The 26,463-nt window shown below is 36.4% G+C and overlaps 2 protein-coding genes across 3 annotated transcripts in view; one reads left to right on the top strand and one right to left on the bottom strand.

The window, feature by feature from the left end:
* LOC129790334 (uncharacterized) overlaps nt 1-26,463 on the top strand; it is a 163,411-nt gene that overhangs the window by 88,299 nt on the left and 48,649 nt on the right. The window lies entirely within an intron of this gene.
* LOC129790247 (probable cytochrome P450 6a14) lies at nt 6,708-8,459 on the bottom strand. The gene is made up of 2 exons (XM_055827679.1): nt 7,294-8,459; nt 6,708-7,214 (listed from the first exon to the last, which is right to left on the bottom strand). The coding sequence occupies exons 1-2, from the start codon at nt 8,375-8,377 to the stop codon at nt 6,799-6,801; spliced, it is 1,500 nt and encodes a 499-aa protein (XP_055683654.1). The 5' UTR covers nt 8,378-8,459; the 3' UTR covers nt 6,708-6,798.

Raw genomic sequence — 26,463 nt, forward strand, 5'->3', positions numbered from 1 at the left:
GTACGTAAAACTCTCAGTCAGATAAATTAGAGGGGCAAAGGAACTTTCTAATAAGGCGCTCTTTACGCACAAACTCCTTTAAGCGAGTGGGTCACCTTCAACACTTTCCAATCCACTTCAATGTGGTACGAAATCAATCATAATGACCATTAAATTGATGATGAAGTTGAATTGTGAACCCAAAAATAAATCTCATAAATAACTAATGATTTCCCAAAATGAGGAAAAAGTGGACAAACAATTGGGAAAATTGCTTTTTGTTTGTTGTTCGAAAAATGATTTTTTTCGTCGGAATTTCAACTAAAATTTGTAATGAGAGTTTCAGACAGTTATTGAATGAATTATGAGTTCTGATATCGTTTGAGAACGAAGGTTTTTAATGAGTTTTACATGCCTTAGAAATTAAATTTTGGAATTAAGAGCCTTTCAACCAAAAAGCTTTTTTTCGTGTTTTATTTTGTATTTAAAAAATAAACTACCTGTCGAAAAGTTTTGGTTATATAAGGGATGGTCACGTTATTTTGGAAACTCTACAGGAACAAAATGGCCAAAATGTGAGAATTTCAAATAATTTTTTTGAGCACAAAAATTATTTTTCAAAATTGAAAATACTGAATTCTTATCAGTTTTTGGCCATTTAACAAGAGTGCAAGCAAATTTCGAATTTTTGGTTTCAAAATTGGCTTGAAAATCGCTTTTGAAAGTCCCCGAGTTTCCAAAATAACGTGACCATCCCTTATATATCGCTTCTTACAATTAAAGGTTATTATGTAGAAAATACCGTAAAAATCGTGAACATATTTTCTGGAAAAATACTGGAATAATCCTTATTAGTTGGTATACCACAATCGTGGCATACCAAGTATTGTAATCGTCGGAAAAACCGACCATCTCAGATCGGGCTCAAACTTGGTATGAGCACGTTTTAGACATCCCACATTACGAAAATGGTGGTGGAAAATTTTTGATCCGGCCGGCCTGCCGGCCGGTGCGCCAAACTTTGGCTTATAACTCGAGAACGGTAATAGATAGAGACTTCGGGTTTGAAGTTTTCTATAGAAATGTGGGTGTAAAATTTCATTTTTTTGCATTTTCAAAATCCAAGATGGCCGCCGTCCGCCATTTTGAACTACCGTTTACCACTTCCCTTATAGCTAGAAATCTGAAATTTTAGTATGTTGTAGAGCTCAGTGAGACGTTTTCATCAATAATTTATACTTGAAAATCGGTCAAGCGGTTTATCAAATATGGCGGCCTAATGCAAAAAGTGTTTTTTCGATATATCTCAAGAACGGCTTGACCGATTTGGACCATCTTGGTATCAAATGAAAGGTTTCAATAAGCCCTACAATTATTTAGAACATTCCAAGTTCCAAAAACATCCGCAAGAGGCGCTAAAATCAAAAACAAAAATTGCCTAACTTTAAGGGGCAATATCTCCGAACATCTGTTATAGATTTCCTTTAAATTTTGATATGTTGTAGCCTGACTCAATATCTTTCACCAGTCCGAAAATGAAGAAAATCTATGTCGCCGTTTAGAAGATATGGCCATTTGAAAAATTCTTGAATTTGAAAAGTTTCAAGAGCCATATCTCTTGAACGACTTGTCCGATTTTGCTCAACTTGGTATCAAATTAAAGCTTTTGCAATACCCTACAACTTTCTAGAACATCAGAAACCTCTAGAACCATTTCTTGAGGAGGAAAAGTGCCAAAAACTCTTTTTGTGAAACAAATATCCTCCATTTTGTGTTCTAGAGGTGACCTTGAAAGGTATCGAAATATATGTCAGATTATAGCTTGTTTTAAGACCTTTCCATAACTAGTCAAGAAATTTCTGTAGGTCTAATAGAACTTAAGATATAAGCATTTTAATCTGTCAAATTGCTAAATTTTACAAAAAATCGACTTTGACTACTAATACTACTCACAAATTAAATTACAACGCATAGACTGACCCATCCGCGTTGTGGTATACCAACTCTAATAACTGGACGCGTTATGATTGACTTTTGCTGAAAACTTTCAGAGCAAACAAAATTTTCCCTTAGGACTCTCAGGATTAGAAAGAACGAAAAATTAAAAAATCACGAATTTCTTCAGAAAGTACCTCAATAAATTAGGCTTAAAATAATTCAAAAAATATACCTACCTATACTCACTAAATTTACCTCGCAAGATAAATTGATTCCATAAACGTTTAAGTAGGAAAACTTAGGTTTTTATCGTTTTAACTTTAAAGACACCCCTTAAATTTAGCATAATATCTCTGTAAATAAAATTGTAGCTTTAAATTTAATTTGCCCCACTTGGTTTGTTAATAAGTCACAAAATCAAAAGTACATTCATCACAAAATTGCTTATATGAAGCAAAAAGTTATTTACAAAAATAAAAAATGCTAAAAACGTAATGAAAGTGCAACTATTGCACTTATCCCTGAAATAGGGAGATCGTGTTTTTACCTGCTCTCTCTCTCCCTTTTGGCTTTTGTGCTCTTTGCCTTTTAGCTGTGATTCTTTCGAAGAAAAGAATAGCACAGCTTCTGTCTACCACCTAAAATGCAATGTTGTCCGATCGGGCTCAAACTTGGTATGACCACGAATTAGGGTCCCCACATTCCAAAAAACGTATGCGCCAAAAAAATGTTCCGGCCGTCCGTCCGTCCGTCCGTCCGTCCGTCCGGCCGTCCGTCCGTCCGTCCGGCCGTCCGTCCGTCCGTCGTATGTGGCTTAATAAAAAGAGAACGGTAATAGATAGAGACTTGCGGTCAACGGCAAAGTTCATATATCGGGTGGAAGACATCCGATTATGAAGTCAAATTCACCCCCCCTCCCCTCCGTCCGCCATTTTGGATATCCCCAAAATTTTGTTTTGCCGATATCTCAGCCCCTATAAGAGCTAGAGGTCTGAAATTTTGATATGTTATAGGGGCCATCAAGACCTTTCCAACGATGCCTTATTTTCGAAAATCGGTCAAGCCGTTTAGCCAATATGGCCGTCACAATTTTTCATCGAAAATCGATCATAACTCGAAAACGGCTTGACCGATTTTGATCAACCTGGGCTCAAATGAAAGCTCTCAACAAGCCCTACAACTCTCTAGAACATCCGAAGTTTCAAAAGTAACCGCTAGGGGGCCAAAAATCGAAAACAAAATTTTCGATGAGTTTTCGATGAATATCTCGAAAACTAAATCATAAATTTTGATTAAATTTTAGTATGTTATAGTTGAGGTCAAGACCTTTCCAACGATAGGTCATTCAAGGAAATCTATCGAGCCGTTTCGGAGATATAGCGCTCTAAAGTTAGTATTAAATATCTCGGGTTCTACTAGTTCGATTTTGATCATCTCAAGCGCAAATGAAAGGTTTCGTGAAACCCTACAAATATCTAGAACATTGCAACTTCGAGAAATGACCGCAAAAGGCGCTAAAATCAAAAACAAAATTTTCGAAAATTTCGAACCTTAATTTTTCGAAAACTAGATCATAAATTTTGATTGAACTTCAGTATGTTATAGCTTATATCAAGACCTTTCCAACGATGGGTCATATAAGAAAATCTATCGAACCGTTTAGGAGATATGGACAATTAAAATTTAATATAACATTATGGCTAAGTGAGTTAAGTACATAAGATTATTTAGAAAATATAAATGCAAAGTAGGACAGTAACCCTTTGGCGCCCCGCGAAGCGGGGCGCCTTATATATAAGGTATATAAATATAAATGCAAATTAAGACAGTAACCTTCTGGCGCCCCGCGAAGCGGGGCGCCTTATATATAACGTATATAAAGTATATAAATATAAATGCAAAGTAAAATATAACGGTAAAATGTATATATAGCTGCAAAGTATAGATTAAGCAGAAAAGGGAATGTACATGGTAAGTTTCACTTACGGGCTGTGATTCTTCCTTCAGAGGCCAAGTTAAATATATGTAAATGCAAAGTCTAATAGATAGCTGTAGAGTATGGATTAATCAGAAAAGGGAAAAGGGAATGTACTGGTAAGTTTCACTTACGGGCTGTGATTCTTCCTTCAGAGGCCAAGTTAAATATATGTAAATGCAAAGGTCTAATAGATAGCTGCAGAGTATGGATTAATCAGAAAAGGGAATGTACTGGTAAGTTTCACTTACGGGCTGTGATTCTTCCTTCAGAGGTCAGTCTAAGTGTGATATTTGATATAAGTTTGGTGGTGCAAACTCTGGGGAAGGATGACTCGCGCCACGAATCACAGCCAATGCGCGAGTTAGCCTTCCCCCAGAGTTTGCACCACCAAACTTATATCAAATATCACACTTAGACTGATCACTGAAGGAAGAATCACAGCCCGTAAGTGAAACTTACCAGTACATTTAATCTTGTAGCGAAAAACCTTTTGGCTGTGAAGTAAATAACTGACATAATTTTCCTCTCACAACATCACCCCATGCCCTAATTCATCTTCCGCGCCGGGGTAGCGAATTTCTGGTGTTTTATTTATTTATTTATTGTAATCATGTGAGTGTCTGGCGGTAACACGAAAAAACTTTTTTCATGTTAATTGTTGGTTGTCTGCTTTTGGGTTTGTGAGCTGGAAAAACAAACCTGGAGTGTTCGGTACACAAAATTTTCATCTCTTTGCATATTAAATCGCACGGAAAAATCCCACACCAAAGGGATCTCTCAGGTTTGGAGTATTTTTTTTTCTTCCTGGAGGGGTTTTGCTTCGTTTTTTTTACTCCCGCCGTATACCCTCCAATATTATGCCCGTGTTTACGCCTGATGTGGAACTAACCCCTGGAAATTTACACGGATAGATGGGGATCTGGGTGGGAGGGAATGGGCATAAGAAACAATGTGTGGTGAGGAGTTTGTATTGAGGGGGGGGGGGGGTTGTAGAGAATATTTGGAGCTGTGAGCATCAAAATAACCACCCCCAACCTGAAAGGATACTCCTTTATGGACACTCCAACTTCCACAGCGAATTGGATTAAGGGATTTTCTTCGACTTTTTCAGCATAATCCAAAACTATTACAGCCATTTCCCCGGGGAGGCATACAGAGTGGGTATCCTCTATATGTGGTGGGGGTGGTATTTAGTAAAACCATTTAGGTATGGGAGGTCAAGCGTAGATCGCTGAGAAAGCTCTAAAATAAATTATTATATATACACATCCAAGCTATATATAGAAATCTGATATTAACAGCTGATACAGAGCTTTTTTCTTCCGTGACAAATTGACATTTTCTGGTGATAGTAATCAAACCAATATCTCAATTAGAATTCAAATTACTTTAATGTGTTTTCACTTCAATTTCCATTTCAATTCCAATGATATATTTTGCTTTTTTACTCGTTTAATTCTGTGAATATGAAACTGGGGAGGTTTCCTATAATAGAAATTATGGCACTAGTGCTCATTTTAGCTCATTAAAAATCCAAGATCAGGACAATGTGCTATCCTTTCAACGAAACACAATACGTTCCATTCAAATTGATCATTTTTGTTTACGTACTGATTTAATGATTTGTTATGTAAAGTAATTTTAGTTCAAAAATAGATTTTACTTTGAGAACATTAGGTACATACGTTTATTATTCCTGAAATAATTGCATTTACTCGCCCATATTAGCTTTAATACCACATAGAATTCTATTTTTATGATCAATATTTTGTTTGAATTATTTTTGATTTATTTTTGCTTAAATATAATTCTAGATTTAAGCAAATATTAAAGTTCGAATCGAAAAAAAATCATAAATTATTTCATATCTCTCATAATATTGATTACTAAATTTTATTCCCCCTTCAATGCATAAATTAATTATATATTCACCCACAAATGCACTTTCATTTAACTGGCAATTTAAACTTTCTTGAAAAGGTCCTCAAAAAACATTCAATAACTCCCTCTCACACCATGTACGAAAAATTCAACCAAAACTTGAGTGCTTTTAATCAATTTGAATCTCCTTTTGGCGCCACGTAAAACTTTTCATATATAGAGCTATTGTATAACTTAATTTATTAATAACTAAAGTGTAAATTTTTATTATCATACCGTCAATGTGGGGAGGGTGCGCCACTTATATCATAATGCTTGGGAGTCTTTCGTCCTGGCAAATAAATTGAAAGTGGTAGAGGAGAAAATTCAATAATCCTCGCAAAGCAATATAGCGCGCAACTCCTGGCTGTGAAAACAATTTTTGTCATTAAAAGTTTTAATTGAGCCCCAAAGAGATGGACCATAATTTGATTCCGCGTGAAATGTCATTGTCGGAATGAAAGGACGGCCGCATTTTTCGCACCAAAGTGAGAATAAGCCCGTAATTGTTGCTACAAAATTGTCCAACTGAAGCCATAAAATTTTCAACAGAAACGCCATATAAGAATGCGCAGCCAAATGACCAGAATGGTGGCTTTTTTGGCAGGGGATGGGGGGTGGGTGAGAAAAGTGAGGGAAGTGGGAAAGACTTCTCCAGACTGAGGAAATAAGTTTTGCATGAGGGATTGTGAAGATTAATGCCGGGGAGAGCTCTTAGTCAAAAGGCAAAGTTTGGGTTTTAGTGTGATTTTCTCGTTTCTCTCTTTGCTCTAGAAACTCTCGACTTTTGCCCAGGGGTCAGCAGGTTATTCTATATATTATTTACATATAATGAGCAAAAACAAGATGGGTTTCAAAACAAGCTGCACATAAAAAATTAAACAATCTGTTATTTAGCTTTAATTTTCTCTTTCATATTATTTTGCGAATTGAATTATGTAGTCAATTTCTTCTTTTAAAATTTATAAGATTTTTTTTTCAGTTTAAATGTGTTCAAGTTTTAACCACATTCCCCCCTTTGGAGTTAGGATGGTGACTGCAGGATCGTATTGCATTGGAATAGGTGTCTTAGGGGTTGGTTTGATCTTGAACTTGCTAAGCAGCATGGCAAGACCAATTTTAACTTCAATTATTCCGAATCTCTTTCCAATGCAATTCCGTGGACCTTCTCCAAATGGCAGCCATGCACAGGAATGACGATTTCTGCTGTTCTCCTCTGTGAAGCGTTCAGGATTGAATTTATATGGATCAGGATAGATTTCGGGATCATAGTGGATGCCAATGACGGGAATGCTGAAGAAGCTTCCTTTCTCAAAGACCAGATTCCTCTCAGGAATTTTGTAGTCTTGATTTAAATTTCTGATCAAGTTTGGAAGGATTGGATGAAGCCTTAAAGTTTCTGTAAAGGAGCATTAATGGATTAAGGGTCTATCTAAATTAAGTCTTACAAAAATTTTCTTATTAGACCTTTTTTTTACCTTTAATAATTTGATCGATATACTTCATTTCCATGCAAGCTTCGTAAGAAAATTCTCCATGCTTCTCAAGAATTTGCTGAAGTTCTTTTCTAGCACGATCTTGAGCTGATTGATCCAATGCCAGTTCGTACAAAACAAAAGTTGTGGTAAAGGCAGATGTTCCATAGCCAGCAATGAAGAAAACAAACGTTTGTGCTGCCAATTCTTCGAAAGTCATTTTTCCCAGATCGACATCTTCCCCTTCCAGCCTTCCGGTGTTCTTGATTTGCATGAGGAGTTCAAGGAAATCATCCCTCTTGATGTTATTCCTCTCCCTCATGTCAATCATTTCCCTCAAGCTACCCATAAAGAAGTCCGAAACATCCTTTGGTGTTGAGCTCATACGAAGCGCCCGTCCAACATTGGGGAAAAGTGTCAAGAGGAATCTTTTGAAGAACTTAAAGCCACGCACGTCTGACACCTTCTTCGCCATCGTCCGGAATTCCGTATTAGGATCCTTTAGGCTATTGCATTCAATACCAAAAGCACAACTTCCTATTACATCCGTTGTAAATCGACTTATAATGTCTCCAATTTCAACATCCTGCCCTACGTAACCTTCTAGGCATTCCTGGAATCTCTGCCCAATTACGGCAATTGTCCCGTGCATCATCTTCAATTTCTTAGCAGTATACGTGGGCGTAAGCTTAGCTCGTAGATTCTTCCATCTTTGCCCAGAGAGGGCAATTAAATGCCCCGAAAGTGGATCATCGCGTTCATTGACATAAAATCCGCGATCGTGAAAGCTCTGAAAATCCTTAACAAGAACTTGCTTTATCAAATCCAAATCAGTTGGTACAACCACAGGTCGGACAAAGAAGAAAACTCCGCCCAAGGTATCTTTCCTTTTGATATATTCATAAACTTCACGAATAAACACTCCACTATGTTTTACTTTTCCAACTCCCCGGAGATTTCCCAGAGGAAACTTTGGTGGTATGTAGGGTAATCCTTTATCCTTGAAATATCTATACTGCTTCTTGACCCACAAATATCCAATTGCCACGAGAGTAAAAGCACTCAAAATCACTGATATGCAAATCATTTCTATATTGGTTTTTCACTTTATTGAATTTATGGGGAAATTCACTTTTTACGAGCTTCACTGCTTCTGAGGAACTACTGCAATATTGATGAATTAAAGTGTTATAAATATACAAAGTCAAGTGTTTTATCTATCATTTGATTAAGATTACTTGGAGTGTTTGTTAGATATTTTAGGATTTTGACCATAAATTTGAGGAAAAATGAAAAAAGAGTTAGTAGAATTTAGAATTTTCTTCTAGGCCTCCTCTGCAGGGTCAGGTCATTTAGTAGGGAAATACCGGAAATACATAAGAGGGCCGCTAATATTCAGTTTAGTTGTTTGTGGCAGGTGGAACACAGAATGCTAAATTCTGTTGTAGAGACCGAAGTTAGTCGAGTTGAAGTCGCGACTAGTGACTAGTCGATGGATTTTCTTGAGTCGTCGTCGTTGATCAATTTTGTCGACTAGTCGTAAGTCGTCGTAGTCGATCTCAAGTCGACTCAAAGTCGACTAGTGCTCAAAAAATAATAATAATTTGATCATTTTTAGTTTTTTAATTTATGAAAAACCTCAAAATTTCTTATGATTTAAAAATACAATTTACCTCTAAAAAACTTTTTTATAATAAGTTAATTTTAAGCGCAAAGTGCACTTTGAAGAGAAAATATTTTTTTTTTCTTTTCAACTTATTTTATAAAAAGTTAATGCCAAACGCGTAACAGTTGACGAAGAAACAATCTTTCTTAAAATCCTTTTCTAACAAAGAAACGTTACAACTTCTGTAAAATATTTGAACTGGAGTTTCACTCTAAATGTGTTAAAATAATATTTAATTAAGCGCTAGTTATTCAAGGTAGTTAGAAATACAGCAATCAAAATTCAATATTGGGCCTTATTCAGCGACCAAGAAACCCTTGAAATTCGCTTGAAATCTTGAAATTTCAGTACAAAATTTAAAGATTTCAAGGGTTTCTTGGTCGCTGAATTAGGCCCATTATTTTAATTATTTTTAGTACAACTCCGATTCTTTATAATTAACACAAGTTCATCTTTTTAAAGTAAATGTTTCGCAATACAATTAGACTGATTTCTGCAATCTTAAGAAATTCAAGGTGAAATTCACTAAAAGTAAATCTGTCATAAAAAACTCAATTCAAACTCAAAAATCTTTTTTTGTACCTAAAAACCTTGCGACTGACTTAAAAAAAACCTAAATCTTACGTAAAAATGCTGACCTTAAAAATTCAATCCTATGTAGCTTATGAAACTAATAATTTCGATTAAAAACTAAAATAATACTGACTTTAAAAACTTAAACCTGACTCAGGGAATTTCACCCTAATTAATGGATTTTTAGTCAATTTTCATAATTCAGCTTTTTGGCCAGTTTAATTCTAGCTATGTATGTAAAGACCTTACTATGGGTAAAGGGGTAATACCTTTAAGGATTAACCCCTTATGAATAATAAGGAATCCAGTGGGTGGAACAAAGAAATAAAAATTAACTAGCCAGAATTGGACATTTTCACAAACAAGGTGTGTAGCGAAAACGTCCCATTGGTCCTTGGTTCTTAAGGGGTTAAATAACTCTGGGTAAAATGCACTACTCAGTGGGGCTTAAAAATTTAAATCGGTTTTTGAGTCGGTTTTAAGATTTAAGTCAGGTCTTATTATAACCAGGATTTTGTCTGCCGACAAAATCCAGAATATCTTAATATAACCTGGATTTTGTCTGCCGACAAAATCCAGAATATCTTAATATAACCTGAATTTTGTCTGCCGACAAAATCCAGAATATCTTATTATAACCAGGATTTTTTCTGCCGACAAAATCCAGAATATCTTATTATAACCAGGATTTTGTCTGCCGACAAAATCCAGAATATCTTATTATAACCAGGATTTTGTCTGCCGACAAAATCCAGAATATCTTATTATAACCAGGATTTTGTCTGCCGACAAAATCCAGAATATCTTAATGTAACCTGAATTTTGTCTGCCGACAAAATCCGGAATATCTTAATATAACCTGGATTTTGTCTGCCGACAAAATCCAGAATATCTTATTATAACCAGGATTTTGTCTGCCGACAAAATCCGGAATATCTTAATATAACCTGGATTTTGTCTGCCGACAAAATCCAGAATATCTTATTATAACCAGGATTTTGTCTGCCGACAAAATCTAGAATATCTTATTATAACCAGGATTTTGTCTACCGACAAAATCCAGAATATCTTAATATAACCTGGATTTTGTCTGCCGACAAAATCCAGAATATCTTATTATAACCAGAATTTTGTCTGCCGACAAAATCCAGAATATCTTAATATAACCTGGATTTTGTCTGCCGACAAAATCCAGAATATCTTATTATAACCAGGATTTTGTCTGCCGACAAAATCCAGAATATCTTAATATAACCTGAATTTTGTCTGCCGACAAAATCCAGAATATCTTAATATAACCTGAATTTTGTCTGCCGACAAAATCCAGAATATCTTATTATAACCAGGATTTTGTCTGCCGACAAAATCCAGAATATCTTATTATAACCAGGATTTTGTCTGCCGACAAAATCCAGAATATCTTAATATAACCTGAATTTTGTCTGCCGACAAAATCCAGAATATCTTATTATAACCAGGATTTTGCCTGCCGACAAAATCCAGAATATCTTATTATAACCAGGATTTTGTCTGCCGACAAAATCTAGAATATCTTATTATAACCAGGATTTTGTCTGCCGACAAAATCCAGAATATCTTATTATAACCAGGATTTTGTCTGCCGACAAAATCCAGAATATCTTATTGTAACCAGGATTTTGTCTGCCGACAAAATCCAGAATATCTTAATGTAACCTGAATTTTGTCTGCCGACAAAATCCGGAATATCTTAATATAACCTGGATTTTGTCTGCCGACAAAATCCAGAATATCTTATTATAACCAGGATTTTGTCTGCCGACAAAATCTAGAATATCTTATTATAACCAGGATTTTGTCTACCGACAAAATCCAGAATATCTTAATATAACCTGGATTTTGTCTGCCGACAAAATCCAGAATATCTTATTATAACCAGGATTTTGTCTGCCGACAAAATCCAGAATATCTTATTGTAACCAGGATTTTGTCTGCCGACAAAATCCAGAATATCTTAATGTAACCTGAATTTTGTCTGCCGACAAAATCCGGAATATCTTAATATAACCTGGATTTTGTCTGCCGACAAAATCCAGAATATCTTATTATAACCAGGATTTTGTCTGCCGACAAAATCCAGAATATCTTATTATAACCAGGATTTTGTCTGCCGACAAAATCCAGAATATCTTATTATTTTTATTCTTTTTTTTTTAATTATGCGAAATTTGATTGCTTCATCGAATAACTCTTCCCATACAAAATTTGGTACTCCTTAATTTGGCTAAAAGCATATTAAATAAATATTATGATCATACTCATTCTTTCAGAAATATATTTTTTATTAAAAGCTTCCTTATGAGCTTCATTGTAACTCTCTTCGGAGTTTTGTGCAAATTTAAGAAAAACCTATTTCTAGAGCTTTCAGAGCTTCATTATGCCATTCTCTAGGGTAAAAAAAATAGAATCTAAAAAAAGCTCCTGAACATTCCAAAAAAAATGTGATAAAAAAAAACAAATTAAACATTTAAATAAATTGAAAATTCTTAATACTGCCTCAAAAGTATTGAATTTTTCGCAAAATAAGAAAATTCTTGCCGTGAAATGAGCTCAATAGACCTCTTGATACACTCAAAGAAGTATATATTGACTACTTTAGAACACAAAAATAATGTTTAAAATGAAACTGATGGCCCCTACAACATATCAAAATTTCAGCCCTCTAGCTATAATAGCGGCTGAGATATAGCGAAAACAAAATTTTGAGGTTATTCAAAATGGCGGACGGGGGGGTGGGGGGGTGGATTTGACCTCATAATCGGATGTCTTCCGGTCGATATTTAAACTTTGCCGTTTACCGCAAGTCTCTATCTATCACCGTTCTCTTGCAATTTAGCGTTAGGTTCCGTCCGTCCGTCCGACGGACGGACGGCCGGAAAATTTTTTTTTGGCGCATACGTTTTTTGGAATGTGGGGACCCTAATTCGTGCTCATCCCAAGTTTGAGCCCGATCTGACGACTTTCGATTTTGCTCGGTACACAAAAGCTGTGTCTGAAAGAAACACAGCTAAAATATTTAATTATAAACTTTATGCTCTGTATAAAAAATTTTGTGTAATTTTCCTCTATAAGTCGACTAAGTCGTTGAGTCGTCGTCGACTTATGCTCGACTGACTAACTCGACTTAGTCGTCGAAGTCGATGCAAACTTTGCATCAAGTCGTCGTCGACGAAAAGTCCATCGACTTCGGTCTCTACTGTTGGATAGAAACAAATCTTTTTAACTTCGACTTTGTATTTTTTAAAAGGTTAAAAGATTTTATCAGTCAATGTAGAAATTCTCTAGAAAAAATCGGAAAATTGGAATTAAAGTAAAAATTATGCCAAAGCTTTCATTCTGTTGTTATTTCAATTGTTGTTTTAATTCTGAACTCAGATACAATTTTTCCGACGCTGATTGGTGGAAAATCGATTTTCTGATTGTCCCACATACCGCTCTGACCCATTTTCTGAACTTGCAACGGGATAATTGAAAGTCAATCATAACGCGTCCAGTTATTAGAGTTGGTATACCACAACGCGGATGGTGTTGTAATTTAATTTGTAAGTAGGATTAGTAGGCAAAGTTGATTTTTTTTATGAAATTCATCAATATGAAAGATAAAAATGCTCATATCTGAAGTTCTATAAGACCTATAGAAAATTCTTGACTAGTTTTGGAAAGGTATTAAAATAGGCTATAAATTGACATAAATTTCAATAATTTTCAAAGTCACATTTAGAACAAAAATGGCGGTTTTTTGTTTCACCAAAACAGTTTTTTGCACTTTTTGTCCTCAAGAAATGGTTCTAGAGGTTTCTGATGTTCTAGAAAGTTGTAGAGAATTGCAAAACCTTTAATTTAATACCAAGATGAGCAAAATCGGGCAAGCGGTTCAGGAGATATGGCTCTTACAACTTTTCAAATTCAAGAATTTTTCAAATGGCTATATCTTCTAAACGGCGACATAGATTTTCTTCATTTTCGGACTGGTGAAAGATATTGACTTAGGCTACAACATATCAAAATTTAAAAGAAATCGATGATGGGGATTCAGAGATATTGCCCTTTAAAGTTAGGCAATTTTTGTTTTTGATTTTAGCGCCTCTTGCGGATATTTTTGGAACTAGGAATGTTTTAGACAGTTGTAGAGCTTCTTGAAACCTTTCATTTGATACCAAGACGGTCAAAATCGGTCAAGCCGTTCTCGAGTTATATCGAAAAAACACTTTTTGCTTTAGACCGCCATATTTGCTTAACCGCTTGACCGATTTTGAAGTATGAGTTATCGATGAAAACATCTCACTGAGCACTACAACATACTAAAGTTTCAGACCTCTAGCTATAAGGAAACTGGTTGACAGTATTTCAAAATGGCGGATGGCGGCCATCTTGGATTTTGAAAATGCAAAAAAATGAAATTTTACACCCACATTTCTATAGAAAACTTCAAACCTGAAGGCTCTATCTCTCACCGTTCTCGAGATATAAGGCAAAGTTTAGAGTCCCGGACGGCAGGACGGCAGGACGGCAGGCCGGCCGGATCAAAAATTTTCCACCACCATTTTTGGAATGTGGGTTGTCTGAAACGTGCTCATACCAAGTTTGAGCCCGATCTGAGGTAGTCGGTTTTTCCGACGATTACAATACTTGGTATGCCACGATTGTGGTATACCAACTAATTCAAGTGGTTTATAGCTTAAAAAAAGATTAATTTAATAAACTCTTCTACAAATTAAGTACTGGAACAAACCACTTGTAAATAATTTTACAATTTGATGTGATATTTCTTCATCGCTGGAATTGTACATAGATAAGAATATTTTCACAACATTCCAGATAATTTCATTTGACATGTTTTGTGCATTACCACGATTAAATTGTAAGTGATATAGCCCCTTGATTTTGATTTTGTCTCCATACTGGAACACTTGAATATGCTAAGAGTGCCAAAAGGGAATAAAATCTGTCCAGTTGGCATTTTTAATGGGCAATGAATATAAAAAATCAGAATGAATTTAGTTTGTGAAACTTTCTCCTTCATGGTGGGTAGTAATGGGAAAATTCTTGCACCTTGTTTCTCTAGTAGAATTACACGGGGTTTTTTTTCCGGAGAAAGTTTTGTCTATTTCCTCCTATGATGGGAAAGAAACGACCGAGATTTTTGTCAAGAAAGAGAGAGAGAGTGGGGTATTATGATCCCTGTGAGCTAACTTTCAATTTCCTCTCCCTGCCTTCTGGGGCATTTTCTTTGGAGAAACTTTGGGATTTCATTCTACGTACATACACCCCCCTCAAGAGTCCACACGACGGATGTTCCGCAGAAGAAAGTTTTAGAGCTAATCGTATCACTGTTCGCTGTGATTTAATCCCTTGTACCTCCGTGTACAAGTGCAAAAACTCCGTCATGGAATTTATTATTAAATTCCGCGTCTCCATGGAAAGTGCCCCTTTGTGGAAATGCTCCTTCAACTCTGGATTGGACCCTATGCATGCACTGAGTGAGCATTTTTCTACATACAACCGAGACCTCAATGGAGGGAAATATTCTATTGTTCAATAAGACGTTATTGCGGATATGCTGACGGAACGTATATGTAGGAGCAACCAAGTGGGAGTGATGGAAGGAAATTCCACAAACGCCACTGGCAATTTTATTCCCTTGTTGGTCAATCAATGCACTCAAGTGGATACGGAGCCAACCCCTAACATCCTTCAAAAAACTCGGAGAGTTCGGCCCTCTTTCACAAAAATTCAAGCCATCCACACACACAGCAAGGAGCCACTCTATCTTTAAGTATGAGAAAATCCCGAATTGATCCTCGGGGGCAGCATGCAGTCAACGGAATTGCCAACAAAATTCCTCCTTGTACCCCACTCCTCCTACACCCTCTCAACTCTTATATGGAAGATTCACCATTGGGTTTAGCAAGAATATTTTATTTTATTACTTAAATCGACTAAACTCAAGTCGATGGTGTTTTCTATGGGGCGGATTTCTTCGTCTTTCACCACTCTCGGTTCTTCACTCCCTTATATGTATGCCATCTCACAGCCTCCACACCCATGGAGTAATCCGCTTCCTTTATGGCAGTTCTTCCGAAACGATATTAAAACTATGGCAAAGTGGTGTTTTGTTTATTTTTCTCCTCTCTCTCTCTCGATGGTAGACGATGGTGCTTCCATTGCCCATTTTCTCCCATTTATTCACATACATTTTCAGTGAGTATTTACATCACTTTCCTCCGACACGACTTTTTCTTATTCCACGCCACAGAGGTTAGAGATCAACAGGGATTTGTATCGATTCAACACCCACCATCGGCTGACAATATTGCGCCACATAGAAGAATTTCCCTCAATCAGAATGTTTTCAAAGGGAGGAGGATAAAATTTGAGGTTTCCTTGTTCTTTTCAAGTCAAATTTTTATTTTTAGATATTTATTTATATACTTTTGAGAGTCAATTTGAAAAACAAATATAAATTGATTGGTGTTCGATTATTTACGTCTTCTTTTTGGCTTTTATGTAACCAATGTACATGTAGATGTGTATATGAAACTATCCATAAAATATATATGAAAAAAGCTCGCATTAACCCAAATATGCCCAAAATTTTCGAAAAGTCTAACTTAAAAATGGCTAGAAAAGTGAATTCTCACACAATATTCTAATTTTGGAATAAAAATTTCAAAAGCTCTTGTACTTGAACGAATTTGAGGTATATTCAGCAACGAGAAAATCTTTGAAATTTCAAGAATTTCTTCGGAAAATTTAACGATTTTAAGGATTTATTGGTCGCTGAATATGACCCTTTATTCGATTTCCGTGAAAATAAAATTATTTTGTTTAATTTTTTATGCACTCAAAGGTCAACAAAATTAAATTTTCCTAGCCTATTGAATGTAGTATACATACAATGAAAAAAAATCTGGGTTAAAATGTAAGAAAATGGCGTAAGAAGTAGAAAGAAGGGTACCCAACAAAGAAAGGCGTGAGCTTTTCAGTTCATGACATTCATTACATAAAAGCTCTTGCAAGAAACACTTCAAAAAGAGAAAAAAATTCTTTCAGCTGCTAAAATTCCGTCTCAATTTCACAGTATATCCACTGTAAAAATTCTTTATCCCCCGCAGAAATGCTGTTGAATTTCCACGACGAAATTATCAATTTATGAGGGGAAGAAAGAAAACAAAGCCTCCCTTCACATTGGAATTTCCTTGAGTAAACAATTCGAATCCCTTTTCACTCTCACTCGTGTGCCTCCTGAATGAGAGTGTGGCATTAAACGACCACCCCTGTGAACGCACCACACTGTATGTCTTTGGCAATTTTGCGGGGGGCAAAAAAAAAGAGGGACTACAGGGGGTCGAACTGTGGTGGATTTTTTCTTTCTCATCGCTAAAGGGAAAAAAGACTCAAGTGAACCGATGTAGTCCATTTAAAAGATTTAGGTTTCAATTTATGTAATGTTATGTTGTGTTACTTTATCCCCACCACGCCGGTTGGCCCTGCATTGGCATCCAAATGTGTTACGAGGGGCCGTTTTCTTCTGTGGGCGAAAGCCCCAATGGCTTCCGAAGGGAATTGCCTACGGAATTGTTTCAATAAATTCTTGTGGAAATTGAATGGTATGTGGTGGACTTAATCCACCGCTTTTCCACCCTCCACCCCCATTCCCCATACATGTGCGATTACACATGTTTGTCCACCGAAAGGGGGTATCTGAAAGGTGTGCAAGACCCTGTGGTGGCTTCCCGAAGAAAGACCAACACTTGTGTGTATGAATTTGTGGGAGGCTTTGTGGGTAATAAATTTTGAGGGAAATCACCCCTATTGATTTCCCCCTGAGTCGCACACAGGCACACATTTCTCACTATATAGCGAATACGTATGAAAAACATATGAAGGATAATCGAAACCTAATTAATTAATGCCACGTTATACTTTCGAATTTATTGGAAGTCGTACCTAAAAGCACTCAAAGGGGAGAGTCGCAGCCACAAGTGGAATGGCACAGGGGGCACAGGGGTGTTCTGAACCAATATAATGTTTGATATTTCACCACAAAAGTCAAATACACATTTTCTAGCCGAACTGCCGGAAAATGAAATAAAAAAAAAGAACCCCAATACAGGGAATCGATGAGGAAAGTATATAGCAGTGGGTGGGAAGGTCCTGCAGAGAATAGGAGAAATTTATGGGGCTTCGGTTAAATGAATAATTCATTCGTGGCTAATGAAAAAATGACGACTTTCTACTAATTACAAGATTTCAAATGGCTCAAATTATTTATTCAATATGCTCTGAGCGGAGTTGCCTCCATACACCCAAGTGACTCCATTGTAATGCCATGAAGACGACACGGTGGAATGGAATTGAAATGAAACTGACGGATAATGTCAAGAAAGACTTCTATATCCATCGACCTTTTCTCATTATAAATGAATGTTAGACGTTATGTAGATTTTCCTGGTTTAATTAGAAGTTGAACAAATTGTTTTATACTTCCCATCGGAGTTGTGTAAACTTGCCCTAAAGGGTTATTTCATTTACAAGGCACTTCCCCATCGTCTTCGACATATACACCCACGTTGTTGCTTCCCAATCCTCCCCCGCGCCCCTCACCCGCACTCTAATTTATCTCTTTGCAAATTCCCCCGTGGGATTCCTGGGAAAAAGGGGAATTGATTTTTATGTACATACATACCTCTCAATCGACCCTAAAACTCACTCAAGAATTTAACATCATCTTACGTTTAGGCAAGTGAATCGCATAATTTATTCACATTTATTTCGTAAAACCTTATCGTAAAACTTCCTAGAGAATGGGAGGATACTAACCTTGAAAGAATATTGCGGAACCATTAGAAGGATATAACTTAAATCGATAAAAGTTCTGCTGCTCATGCTTAAAACAGTTTAAATTTAATTACGTAATGGTTAAATGTTTAAGGATTTCTATTTAGTGACAGTCTTTGCTTGTCTAATTAACTTAAACTAGATAATATTCATGGCAATTAAATAATAAATTATTAAGAAAATCTTTTAAGAGTTGGGAACAAAAATTTTGCAAATATAAAATGCAAAATTTTTGATAAAATTTTAAAAATTTATTACTATAGAAAATTTTATCTATATAATAAAGAAAGGTCTGTTTGTTGGTAATCTTCCGTCGTGTTCGGCTATACAAATCTACACCGTTTGTCCGATCGCGATGAAATTTGGCACAGAGGCTCCTTATAACAGGCGGTTTCGAGTGGCCGTATTCATTTCCCCCCCAAAGCCCCCCTTCAGGTAGCCCCCATATAACTCTCATGCTTTTTTTGCGAATTTTTGAATTTGGCGCCGGAAATGTTGTATGGAAATGATTTCTTCTCTTTGCAAATTTTTTTTCTTTGGGTTTGATGAATGCTCTCCATCTATCTATATAATAAAGAAAGGTCTGTTTGTTGGTAATCTTCCGTCGTGTTCGGCTATACAAATCTACACCGTTTGACCGATCGCGATGAAATTTGGCACAGAGGCTCCTTATAACAGGCGGTTTCGAGTGGCCGTATCCATTTTCCCCCCAAAGCCCCCCTTCAGGTAGCCCCCATATAACTCTCATGCATTTTTTGCGAATTTTTGAATTTGGCGCCGGAAATGTTGTATGAAAATGATTTCTTCTCTTTGCAATTTTTTTGGGGTTGATGTGTAACCCCAATCTACGTATAAATCATCACAGTTTTTTTTCTCTCTAAAATTTGCGCGAAGCGCAAAACCCCCCGCGAAGCGGGGCGAGGAAAATTGGAGCGAAGCGACAATTTACCTCGTCAAATTATAAAAAAGAAAACAGGTCTCAAATGCATGTTTTTCCACTTTATAATCTCTTAACTTTGAAATAAATAATTTAAGGAGTAAATTACTAAAGAATAAAATTTTCTTTACTTTGTAGTGATGGTGAGATAACATTTATGCGTGCTTTTCGCATGAAATACTTGAAAATTCATGAGAATTGCAATCCTTTGTGGGAAAAACTTAAATTTTGCAAACATTTAACTTTACATGAGGCGTTCCACCACCCTCCCGCTCTGGGTGAGTTTGTATTAAAACTTTTCCCTAATTATCAGCATATATGGTATAGAATGGCAATGAGGAGTTTTCCTTGTGGAATGCACCTCACACCGCCATCTCTTTACAAAAGCAAAGAAGAGAAGATTTTGGGGAAGAAAATGTCTTTTGTTTGGCTCGATACTGCCACATGGTTAATTTAAGTTTTGGTCCAACTTTATTCGCACCATTCTCTTTGCGGGGGATGCTTTTCTATATCTTTGTGGACATGAAGATTCCACATACATTTTGGGCAAAGCACGAGTGTATGTCTTGCATCTCGCTCCTCACTTGATTATGATTTCATAGTTAAAGGGGGTTGTTTCAAATGTGGGGCGGATGGAGATTGGGGTGTAGCATATTATGGATTCAGGCAAGAAATTCACAACACACACACACCACGATCGTTGCTCATCCCAAACTTATCTCCACATAGTCGTCTTTACGGGGAGGGGGTGGTGGGATAAATATGGAAAACAACTACGCCACCCTCGTCCCTATTTGAGAAGGTAGTTTTGCCAAAAGGTAAGCAAAGTTTGCATATAAAGAATGTTGAGGATGTGAGAGGTATGGGATATGCTGTAAAGATGTGAATATTGCACATAAGGCAATTCCTTCAGTATTTCATCCCTTTTCGTGGTTGTATAAAATGAGAAAGTGCATAGTTATATTTTATCACATAAGAGATTTATTTCACTACACACACACCTTCTGGGCAGGTGCAACCACCCCTAAAGACTCAACGGCATTCAACTAATTTGCAAAGTTGAAAACTTTTGGTGAATTATTTACTCTATAATGTTTTAGGGTACACCAAGCGATAAAGGGTTTATCAACACACTCTATAAAGCTTCAATCCACACCCCTATTAAAATATACATAGTAGTAGCATTTTGTCCCTTTGACCATCAAATATGCAAATAATTTGCAAATATCAAAATATTTTGTAAACTAATTGAAAATTTCTATCAATAAACAAAGTTTGATTTATAGTAGCAAATATATTCAATTTAAGCCGATGAATTTTCAATGAGAAATCAATTTGTAAGAGACAGAAAAGGCAGATTCTACTACAGAATATATTCATGGTATTCATGGTATAAATAAGATCTGTGAGATAGCGTTTTTATGTTTCATTTAGAACAGTTGAATGGGAATCAAATTTTACTGAATTAATTTAAGAATTTATTGGAAAAAAAATTATTTTAATTAAACATTTTTGATAAATTCAGGGTGAATTCACAATTGAGTCCGGATTGGTCCATTTTTAGCCAGGCTTAAATCTGTTGAGCTAAATTTTAGTGGTTTTTTAAGTCGGACCTTAGTTTTAAGGTTAGGTTGTTAAAGTTTCAAAGTTACGTCAGGCTGTATAAAGACTTAATGCAATTTTGGATAATTTCTACGTGTTTTTGTGTCCGTAAAAGATCTAGTAAAATCGTCAAGATCATTTAAAGATGTATTAAGCCATATTTTTGTCTAACCTAACCTTTAAGCCTTAAAGACAAGATTTTAAAACTTAAAGTTGCTACAAAGAATTAGGTCATTCTAAAAAAAATTAAACCTAGCTTTGAAACTTGAAGCTAGTTAAAAAAAACTAAAGCCTGGTATAACTAAACTCAAACCTGGCCTGAAAAACTTAGGCCTAACTAAAAACCTTAGGCCTTATTTAAAAAACTTAGGCCAGACTTGTTGAACTAATTTATTTCTTCATTCTTTTCCTTTAATCCGACAATTGAAGGTAAGATTTTTTTTGTAATTTTTGTTAAAGATCAAAAAATATTAAAAGGCTTGGTTTTTCTTTACTCATTTTGTAAAAGAAAAAAAAATATATGAGAAATCTTTAAAATCCTCAAAGTTTCCTAGAAAAGTAAGTATTTTTGCCTTTACTTTGTCTTAAGCATCTTGTAATGATCCAATAATTGGACTTTAATACATTTTATAATTTTTCTGATGGATCTTCTTAAACAGCTGATCCAGCGGAGACAGACAGTTTTTGATGCATTCTGCAGAAATGCTATAAACTGCGCTAAGGCCATCGTAGCCCGGGGGAATAGTGTGGGGGTGGATTCTTTTTGAGGGGGATGAAACAAGAAAAGTCATGAATCACAGACAAAACTCACAGCATTAGGATTCTTACTCACTTTGCTGCTTGTGCGGGGGAATAATAGCAACAATTCCAGAGGATACATCCAAACTTGGTATGGTAGAAGGCAGAACAGCAACCCCCACAGCACATATTCTTACTTTTTGTGCCCCATCTCTCCATTCCGCATCATCCCACACACATACGGCACATTGCTTAGTTTGAGAACCGCAAGCAGGGAAGACTATTAGAAATACTCATGTCTATATGGTGTTCATCAGGAATGAAACAGGGGAGTCACAGCTCCGTGATTTATGACTTCTTTCGCAATGGTAGCACCGCCATTCACCGTCTAGCGCTGTGAGCAAATAGCGTTAAAGTGATGAGACAATGAGCCTTTGTCTAACCATTAGTGGCGGGGTATTATGTACATACATATATAAGGGGATACCAAAATAATAACACATTTGCGCTGCCTTAGGAGAGAGAAAAGATGATACATGCAAAGGGAAATATGATTTGTCGCTGTCATTTGACGAATGGAGAATTTTCTTGATAATTTTCGCTCAAGCATTCACGAACGGAAGGCGAATGTATATATCATTAGATCTGACATTTCCAAAACAAACAAGCAATGCGGGGGTGGCGAAAAAGGTCTCTATCTCCGTCTCACTCTCACATTGTACGTTTTATTTATTGAAGAGATTTGCAAGTTTATTTAAAGGCCCACTGATTTTGGGATGAGCCGAACGAAAAGTTAATTAGGGACCGAAATTGCCACTGACCTAATCTCTTGAGGAAGGTTGACACAAGTCATCTGAAAGTTCTTGTAGTTTTTCAACCCCCGCCTCTCCGCAGAAACGTAAGGTCATTGAGCTTAATGGCTAAGGGAGGAAGGAAATTAATGTTTAGATATCCGAAATAAGTTGTTTCAAATGTAATGGGAGTAAATTAAGAGTTAATGTGTTGCTATTGAAAAATTTAATAGGCTTTAATAGAATTCTTTTAGTTCTTCTGAATTAAAGGATTTTCCCTCTTTTCTATTAATAGAACCATTCACTTTCCTTTTCAAAGAATCATTTTCATTTAATTTATTTTTACTCTTTTGACTTTTTATTTATAAAAAAAAAGTTATTTCTGAAGTATCTACCTTCACCCTAAATTAAAAATATCCTTTAATATTTTAGTAAGATTTTTCCTTTCTTGGAAAATATCTAAATTCGTCCAACGTATTTAATTTAAAATCTCTAATATAGAATTTCGAGAAAAAAATGACCAAATTATCTTGTTGACAATTTTTTGGAACAACAATCAGCCTAAAATGTTTTCTAGCCCATGTTTTTCTATAAATAGCATTAATATTTTCCCTGTAGCTGAAATTTTTGCTATAAATTGTGGGTGTTATCGTGGAGCCCTGAAGCACCCTGTGTGGATTGAATTGTAAACTGCTGGCTGATAGCTAGGGGGTTGGGGGTATAATCTGAAAAAGAACAAGTTATGAGAAATGCGCAAGAAATCCACCGTGAAACCGCACACACACTCACAAAAAAGCCAAAAGCTTTGGGGGGAGAACAGGAAAAAAACAATATTTCCAGAGGAAGTAGAAAAAGCACCCCTAGCGATGACGAAGCGGGATAAAGCGGTCCGCCTGTGTGACACGCACACAAACATCCCTGTGCCAGAAAAATGGTCTGTAACTCAATATATACTATAGTGGCGATGCCCGGTGTGATATGTAGATGGGAAAATTCGACGAAAATATCACAGAAGGACCTCGGTGCTTTATCACGGGGCAGCATCTCAGGAGGGCTGGCCTGTGGAGAATGATAATGGCAGGGGTGGATTGCTTGTAGGTCATCACACATAATTGTCCACAGGGACCGGCCAAAAAGTCTCCAAAGTTTTGTACACAAATTTTCACGATATGTGCGATGTGTCATGTGAAAATGTGCCTGCCCCCATGTAGCTAATCATCTGAGGGGTAGAACACAGGGGAGGGGGTGGAGAAAGGACTAAAATCCAGCTTCTGCAGAAAACGGAAACTAATGAACAAAAGTGAGGAGGCGAACACTGATAAGGACACTATGTCACCTCCGTCCGCCCCTTTGATGGTCACATAGGGGGTGAACTTTGTTAATTTGATTTTCAATATGATAATTCAGTGGCACAAAATAACTTTGCAAAACATCCACCTCCTCAAAAAAAGGACATACCGCGCTCTCGTCCAAATTGACTCCCACCCAACAACTACTCTCTGTGGCACTTTCTTGGTGTCTTTCGGCAGAAGGTTAAGCTGATTTGTAAATGATAATTTCACTGGAAAATTAAATGAGGCACGAAGAGTTTACTCGTCCAGAAAGTTAGAAAGGAGCGACAGTATAGCTCCTTCTATTTGAGAGACTTTAATGGCCCAACTCTTTCTCCACTTCCACACAAAGCTACATCATTGGACACATTGCCGCACTATGGAGCACAATCTAAACCCCCGCACACACAGTATTACATTTACGGGTACAATACCTACCCACTAACTACTCTCCCCCAACCACCACCATCCCCCTCCCATCAAACCGACTCACGAAATTAATATTGTGACCCAGAAAAGCTCCTTGTGGTGTACCAAAAGTGAAAGAGGAGACACATTCTTAACTGATGAGTGCGGAGAATGTGTGCAAGTCGAGTTGAATCTCCAATACCATTTATCTTCTTTTAATACGATTTCACAGTACTACCCTATACCTATACGGTGGATCCCGCTCATCTGTATTCGTCCAACCACCCACCCCCCATCCGCCCCCAATTAAAACGGATTTACCCTGGGCATGAAAATGGCGTAAAAAGGACAAAGTATTAAAATGAAATCCTACATTCGCAACCGTTTTACCACACTGGAAATACCCTATTGTGGCATTGGGGTGTATTCGGGGGGCAGGGCAATGGGGCCAGACACAGCAAACAACACTAATTAAATGGTATGTATACCCTCTGAAAAACTCAAGATTGTGACTGGCCCCATGTCGAATCAAGTGGGATTAACTCTGAATACAATTTATTCCCATTACACCACAGCTAAATCTCAAATCTGCCAATGTTTTGAATCCCCGTTGCAAGATTTAACATGAAAATGGCTTTAATTTGAGAAATCCCCTTTGGAATTAAGGGTTCATTATTTTTTTCTCTATGTTTGGTTTGGATATAACGTTGAGGGAGGGAAATTGATTTTACTTTAAGCTATATAATTGTTTTGATTTGGTCTTTATATACTTATATTTTTTCAATTTCAATGAGACATTTGATCAATTCGAAAGTACTGAAATAAAAAGTTTATAGATTTTTAGGCTTTAAGTTAGAGTTTGTTGAAAAAATTTAAAAGCAAAAAACGCTTACTCACGTCATCGAAAGCTCTCACTTTTTTTTGTATGAATATCCTTTTTGGTCCATTCCATTATTTAGTACGCTCTACAATTTTATTTCGCATATTTTGAGTGCATTAAACTGACGATAAAAAGTTTTTATTTAAACAAAACTCAAATAAATTCAATTAGAGAAAGAGATATGAAATTTTCTGGGAAAAATTTCAAGAAAATTGGTAGAGAATCGACTTTTCTGAACGATTTTGAAATGAAACTTTAAAGAAATTTTACAAAATATTATAAAATCTTACCCAAAAAATGTAGGTCATGGTGAAAATTTGAATATAAAGTTTAATGTAAGTGTGACTTGACTAATGATTTTATGCTACAAACATGGAACATTCTACTAAAATAAATTCCCACGATGAACCTTTTATCTCAAGAAGACATCCACTAAAATTTAAAGAGCCCCGTTGATTAAAATGACTAAATTGCGCTCTATTCTTGCTTTGATACTTTATGGGGAAATTTTAAAGGACCATTGAAATGGCAAATGATTGCTATTTCCCCACTATCTATCGCCACCCATCTTGCTTTTACTACAACCCACCATAAACATAATGAAATTATTGTAACGATTATTTTGCCATCTGCAGTTAGACTTAATTGATATTGTTTTTATGGGGTTTGGTATTGTAATTTGTTCCCATGTACAACTTTCCGCCACATGAGGGTGGGAAATGTCTCGATTTTCCTCGCATGGGCCCACATATACAGATAGCATCTGTTGGTTTCAAGAAGTCATAATTCGAAATATACTCTACATTGCAAACTTTTTAATAATAAAAATTCAGCATTATATTTTTTTCTTCCTGGTGCGCTCTTCGTGTTGCTCTTGTAATTTTACGCCTCTGGCAAGAAAGTTTTCACTGCTTTCTCTTCGCTTAACTTCTTTTGCCATTCGAGTTTTTTTTTGTGTGTGCCTTCATCCCTCTCAAGTGCCGCATACCCCGTTTCCTGGCTTTGCTTGTTTGAGGAAGCGCCACCAGCGAAGAACAAGAAGCCATTTGAGAATGACTTCATTTACCAAAAAGTATAAGGCTATGAATTTTCATGGGGAGTAATCAACCCTTTGAGTACGATGGGAGGTGCTGTGGTGGTGGAGTAAGCGAAGAAGAAAAAAAAAACGCCGTGATATACTAATGTGAGTGCTTTATGCAAATATTTGTGCCACCCCTTGAGATGATTTTGGATAAGTGACTGAAGGTTTTAGCATCTAAGTTGCTATCTCAACGGGGATCCCTTAATTGAGTCATAGACCTGTGGAAAAGTCAAGGGAAAAGTTCTCTTGTATGTAGTTGAGAGAGAGAGAGAGAGAGAGAGAGAGA

The sequence above is a fragment of the Lutzomyia longipalpis genome, chromosome 2, assembly GCF_024334085.1.
Source record: "Lutzomyia longipalpis isolate SR_M1_2022 chromosome 2, ASM2433408v1".
Classification (NCBI taxonomy): Eukaryota; Metazoa; Arthropoda; class Insecta; order Diptera; family Psychodidae; genus Lutzomyia; species Lutzomyia longipalpis.